This window comes from Trichosurus vulpecula, chromosome 4, assembly GCF_011100635.1.
Source record: "Trichosurus vulpecula isolate mTriVul1 chromosome 4, mTriVul1.pri, whole genome shotgun sequence".
Lineage (NCBI taxonomy): Eukaryota > Metazoa > Chordata > Mammalia > Diprotodontia > Phalangeridae > Trichosurus > Trichosurus vulpecula.
Window position 1 is genome coordinate 425,122,647 of NC_050576.1, and position 6,573 is coordinate 425,129,219.

Below are 6,573 nucleotides of genomic sequence, written 5' to 3' on the forward strand. Positions count from 1 at the left end.
CTTCCAGACTCCAAATTTATGTACTGCATCAGCAAGAAGGCAGTTGTTGCTGGATCATAAAATATGTAGAGGGTAGAGAATAGATTGGAATAAGTAGAAGCTTAAGGCAAGGAGACTAACGAAATGGTTATTGAACTAATCACCCAGGCAGGAGACAATGACAGCTTTCATCAGGGTGGTGGCTATGTGAGTGGGGAGAAGGGGAGGGGGGAGAAATGTTATAAAGGAAGGAACGAAAATATTTGGCAACAGGTGGGATTTATGGAGCGAGTGTGAGAGAAGTGTCAAGGATGACACAGAGATCGCGAGCCTGAGTGACTGAGATGAGAATGGTTATCTCAATAGTAACAGAAGTGAGGAAGGGTGGAGAGTCTGGTGGAAAAGATGATGACTTCTGGTTTGGACATGTTGTGTTTGACATGTCTAGAGGACATCAAGTTTTATATGTCCAAATTAAAGTTAAAAATGTGACACCGATGCTCAGGAGACTTGGGAATCACCTCCGTAGAGAAGAGAGTTGAACCTGTGGGAGCTGATGAGATAACCAATGGAGGTGATACACAGGGAGAAGGTGAAAGGGTGAAGTCAGAGCCTTAGGGAGCACTCACTTAGTTGGCATGACCCAGATTACAAATTAGTTGGTGGTGCAGTAGATAGAGTGCTGGGCTTGGAGTCAGGAAGACTCACTTTTCTGAGTTCAAATCTGGCCTCAGACATTTACTGGTTGTGTGGCCCTGGGCAAGTGACTAAACCCTGTTTGCCTCAATTTCCTCATCTGCAAAGTGAGCTGGAGAAGAAAATGGCAAACCACCTTAGTATCTTTGCCAAGAAAGCCCCAAATGGGGTCATGAAGAGCTGAACGTGACTGAAAATGACTACCCAACAACAACAAAGGAAACTAAAAAGGACCAGTGGAGCAGGTAGGAAGAGAATCAGGAGAGAGGTGTGGTGTGAAAATCCGAAGAGGAAGAGTATCCAAGAGAAGTTGGTGTTTGAGTGTCAAAATCTGTGGAGAAGATTGAGAAAAGAACATTCAATTTGTCAACTAAAAGTCAGAGGGATGCCATTCAGTTCAATTTAAAAAGCATTTTAAAGTGCCCTCTATGTGCTACACACTGCGCTAGGGACACGAAGAGAAATTAGAATTATTCTGTTTGGCCTCCGAGGGAAGAATGAGGAGCAATGAGTGACTGTTACAGAGAGGCAGATTTAGGCTGGAAGGAAAAAAGTGAAGAAACAAACCAATAATTGAAGCTATCCAAAAGTGGAATGGACTGCCTTAGAGGGTATAAGATTCCCTGTCATTAGATGCCTTCAAACAAAGAGTGGATGGTCTCTTGTCTAGTATGGGTTGGACAAGGTGGCCTCACAGGGGAATTCTTTCAACTATGATTTTTTAAGCTTTCCAGACATAGTGCAATAGGAAGCTTTAAGGAAGGAGATGTTATTGCTTTAGGTTGGGAGGATGGGTGGAAGGCTTCATGAAAAAAATGGCACCTGAACTAAGCCCTGCCAGAGGAGAAGAATTTTTACAAGTGAGAGATAAAAGGGTATATTCTAGATATGGGTGAATGATATAATTGTGCAAAGTCAGAAAATGGTGGCATAAGGTGCAAAATAATCTATCTAATGGTCCATTTTGGCTCAGATTGTAAGAGGAAGTAATGTTCAATAAGATAGGAAAGGTAGGATGGAGCCAGATCAATCAGTCAGTCAACAAGCAATTTTCCACTAGGCACTAGGTATACAAATATACAAAGACAGAGATGGAACTTGCATTCTATGGGGGCAGATAGTGGAGGGCCTTTGAGTTTGCATTTTGTCTTCTAAGCATTTAGGTGTCTCATAGATTGTAAGTTCCTTGAGGACAGAGACTGTCTTTTGTCTCTTTTTGTATCCCCAATGCTTAGCATAGTTTCTGGCCCTTACTAGGCAATTACCAAATGTTTACTGATTGATTAGTTGTCCTCTAGGCGCTAAAGGCTTTTGATTAGAATGGCATGGTCAGATTTGAAAGAGCAGTGGATTGCAAAGGGGAGAGACTCTAAGTAGAAAGAGATTGGAAGGATGATGACTTGAAGCTTTGTAAACCATATTATACTTTGTGTTTTTCAGATGCTGTTGTGGTTACCAATGAGAACATTACGAAAAGCAGAAGATTGATCATTGTCTTAGCTGGAGAGCAATCAAGTTACAATTGGCTGGGAAACACATCAGAACAGCAAATAGCTATGTATAATGCTCTTGTCCAGGATGGAATTAAAATCATCCTGGTTGAACTGGAAAAAATTAAGAACTATGGGAATATGCCAGAATCTATTAAATACCTCAAACAGAAGCATGGTGTCATCCGATGGAAAGGGGACTTCACGGAAGAAGCCCCATCTGCAAAGACAAAGTTTTGGAGATGTGTCAGGTACCACATGCCAGCACAGCAGCATCAGCCTTCTTCCACAAGGGAATCCCTTGTCCTAGATTCTGTGCTGAATTCTAAGAAGAAATAGCACATGGCACTTTGAGCACTCAGGGAAACTCTCTGAAAGATTGCACAGGTGATTTGTCTCCTTCATAAGTAGAAGCTGCCTGTTTGCCTTAAAGGATTTCCAGGTTGGATGGATTGTCGTGGTGGCTTTTCCAGCCATGAGTGTTTGTGTGTGTGTGTGTGTGTGTGTGTGTGTGTGTGTGTGTGTGTGTGTGTATGTGTTCACTTGCCACTGTGTGGTCACCTGGAATTTTGTTTCAGTGTTAAAGAGTAGCTCATAGATGATCAAATCATCAACAGTGAAGGGCATTAGGTCAAGGATGGATGAGGGGCACATTTGGGTGAAGGAACATGGGGGAGAGGAGGAGAGGGCAGGAGATCTCTATATCCTTCTTTTAAAGCCAGCACTATGAAACACACCAGCATAAAAAAAGATAAGACTAAGAAAGGGGATTTGCAGTAACTGAGGAGGGATTTAAAATGAGTAATTGTCCAAAAAAGGTAGCTGGCAGACTTGTTGCTTAGCTTTGCCTCAGAGGGCAAAGCAGCCAGGAAATTCCTCCCAAAACTGGGTTTTGTTTTGTTTTATCCTTGAGCAAATGGCATTTCGCCAAAGAATAATTTCATAGATATCTTTGCATCTACTTTACACTTGCTGTATCCATCCACATTTACTGCCAGCTGTCAGTTTCCAAAGAATCAGTGAGAATTTTATATTGATGCTTTTAATTATATTAGTGGTTAAAACAATTCTCTAGGATTGCATATCTTTGAAAATGGTATTTGACCTTAGGTTTCTGTAGGGATAGTAACCTAAAAAAAAAAGTTGCCTTTTATATTTGGGTCAAGATTTCACTGGAGCACATAACACTTTTTTTAGAGGCAAGCCTCAAAAGAAATAAAAATACAAACATATCTTAGAGAAAATTATGTTTCTTTTGTAAGTTTATATACATAGAGAGTTTAGAGTGGAGTTTCTCTCAGGCAGTCAACGAGCATTTATTACAATACAGTGGTACAGTACTCGTAATAGTGCCACACACACACACACACACACACAAAGAGAAAAACTTCCTATTAAATGCCTTATAGTAAGTTTTATTCATAATGTTCTGCTAAGTAGGTTGGGAGGACTCGGGACTATAAGGAAAGTTTAATTCTAAAACATTCTGGTTTCAGCTTAGAAATAATGGTATAGTCTGTGAAAGAAAGAGAAGGGGAAGAAAATAGTTGGGAAAGAATGAACACTAAGATTTCCAAGAAGAATTGAGAAGTGCAAATGGAGAAGAACCTCACGCAGGAAAGTTTAATTACATTGGCTTCTCAGGGAGGAAAAATTTCATTTTTCATTCTGGGTGAGCTCCCTCTGCCTTATTTTTTTTAATAAGCACATTTACTTTTTCCCCCCTCTGATTACCTCAGGAGACTATGTCCTCCCCTCCATTCCATTTCAAATTAATAAGTTCTTTTTAATTGTACTTTTAGTAACGATGCTGACAATTTTAGTTTAAAAAGTTCTTGCAGATGGAGCAAGCCAACATCTTTGAAAGATGTCAGTACTGCTTTAGTACAATGATGTCCTCCCTTTCATTCTACAGAAAGAAAAATATTGAGCCATTTTTTTCAATGTCAGATATTCCCTTTTTGATAAACAATATTGTTTCTATCTTTCAGGATGAAAGTGTGTTTGTTCACTTGTTTGTGTAACTTCAACAGATGCTAAATATTTTTATGTATTAAAGCACCAAGTTCATGATTTGCAGCAAATCTTTTGATTGGTTCCAATCCAATGTATTTGTTTTCCAATAAAGTTGTCATGTCAATAGATAAGATTATCCCATTTAACAATAACCTGTCAGAATCTTTGATCTGTCAGGATCTTTGTTCCTGTTCCCCTGGACCACCCTGTGACCTGGCCCGTAAATTTCAAGAAATAATTAACCACTGCACCCTGTTTTTTCTGTACAAATATAACTTCACCCCAATTCCTGGCCATTCTGATTTGGGCTGTTTATGCCCTGGAATGGACGCTGGCTAATAAATTCTCCATTCAAAACTTAAAAAAAAAAAAAGAAATCTGATGATTCCTATTGTTTAAAAGTCTGTTTCTTTCCTCACTCATCTCTCTGCCTTAAGTTCACACTCCCAGGCCTGAACTATAAAACAGAACTACAAAAAGTTTAGCCAAACTAAGAAGATCATACACAATTGATGAAAATGGAAGTCAGAAGAAATGTATGTAAATCAATGGGCTATAAATAAATGGGCTTTTTAAGTTAGGTTGCTGCATTTGCTGTACAACTGTGAGTTTGTTTTTTGAGGGGGAAGGGGGACATTTCTAGCCTCTTTGTGTCTTTGCTATGAAATACAGTCAAAATGTGAATTTTAATACAGTGACATCCCAACCCTCTGGGACTGGTCCCTTGGAAAGAGGTCTGGATTTGGAGACAAGGTACCTAGGTTTTGATCTTGGCTCAATCCTCTGTGACTATGGACAAATGAAGCTTGCTGATTTTTCCTCTATAATATCTCTTGCATATGTCTCCTTCTCTGCTCTCACAGTGCAACCTCACTGGTGCAGCCCCTCATTCCTTTGTGCCTGAAGTATTGTGATAGCCTGCTGTTTGGTCTGCCCACCACAAACCTCTCCTCTCTCCAGTCCATCATCCACTCAGATGTCAAAGTGATCTTTCTAAAGAGAAGATCTGATTATGTCCCTATATTAGTAAGGCAGATTCATGACTTCAAAGATAACCATGAATATGCCTGAATGGTCCAGAATCACAGGCTATAAGGAATTCTCTAAGTAGAAGGCAGAGGAGTTAAAGCATTTATTGAAACTCAAAAGTAGCAAACCCATGGACCAGTGTCCCCAGTTCGACATCCTGGCAAGAATCTTCCAAAACCAGTATGCCCATCTCACAATAGTGACCAGGAGGCCACAGAAAAACTTTATGGTAGCAAGCCAAGTCATACTGGTGCTTCCCCCAACCCCCCCCCCCCAACCATGCCAGGGCCCTCCAGCAAGAAGACCACCCACTGTCCTCAAACCTCTGCTCAGCACTCTCCGGTCTCCACGAGGGTCAGTCCTGCTTTTTTGTAGAGCTGCCACCGTCACTGCTGCTTCCGCCGCAACCTCCAAGCTGTGTTCCAGCTAGCTGACTGCTTCCTCTCTCCTTCAGCTCTTAACTGCTCTCACCAACTGCCTCTTAGCTCTGCTCCAACTGTTCAGCAAGCTCCTCCCACCACAGGCTTCATGTCATCACGTGGACCAGAACTCAGGTGCTTAACATTGGCTCCAGTCCTAGCCACTCCCCCCAGGACTCTGAGAGCCCTTCCCCCACTCAAATGGGCAGGGAAGATCTTCCCATTCACTGATTGCCTTTACAATCCCTCCCTACAAAACTCTAAGGGCTCTAGGATCCAGGATCATCTTTAGGATCAAATATGAAATTCTTTGGCAGTGAAACAAATCCCTTGGTACCCTGGTCAATCCTTACCTTTTCAGTCCTCTTACATCTTGTGCTCCCCCTGGCCCCACCCCCACATAATCTGTGATTTAATGACACTAGCCTCCTTTGCTGTTTCTTTTTTTTTAATTAATTTTTAGTTTTCAACATTCACTTCCACAAGATTCTGAGTTTCAAATTTTCTCCCCATTTATCCCCTCCCCCCACCCAAGCCAGCATGCATTCTGATCCCCCCCCAATCCCCTTTTCTTCTATTTTCCTATAGGTCAAGATAGATTTCTATAGTCCATTGCCAGTATATCTTATTCCCCAGTTGCATGTAAAAATAATTTTTAACATTCGTTTTTAAAACTTTGAATTCCACATTCTCTCCCTTCTTCTGTCCCCACACACCTTTATTGAGAAGGCAAGCAATTTGATATAGGTTATACATGTATAGTCATGCAAAACACTTCCATAATAGTCATGTTGTAAAACACTAACTATATATCCCTCCATTCTATCCCCCCCCCGTTTATTCTATTCTTTCCTTTGACCCTGTCCCTCCTCAAAAGTGTTTGATTCTGATTACCCTGTCCTCCTTTTTACCCTCCCTTCTATCATCCCCCCTCTCTTATCCCC

General features: G+C 41.1%; 1 protein-coding gene across 1 annotated transcript in view; it reads left to right on the plus strand.

Annotated features, from left to right (window-relative positions):
- IL1R1 (interleukin 1 receptor type 1) overlaps window positions 1–4,771 on the plus strand; it is a 39,013-nt gene extending 34,242 nt beyond the window's left edge. The window contains exon 12 of the mRNA XM_036754926.1: window positions 2,116–4,771. Coding sequence (XP_036610821.1) covers window positions 2,116–2,504 — 389 coding nt within the window. The 3' untranslated portion in view covers window positions 2,505–4,771. The remainder of the gene's footprint in view (window positions 1–2,115) is intronic.
- The last annotated feature ends 1,802 nt before the right edge of the window (window positions 4,772–6,573 follow it).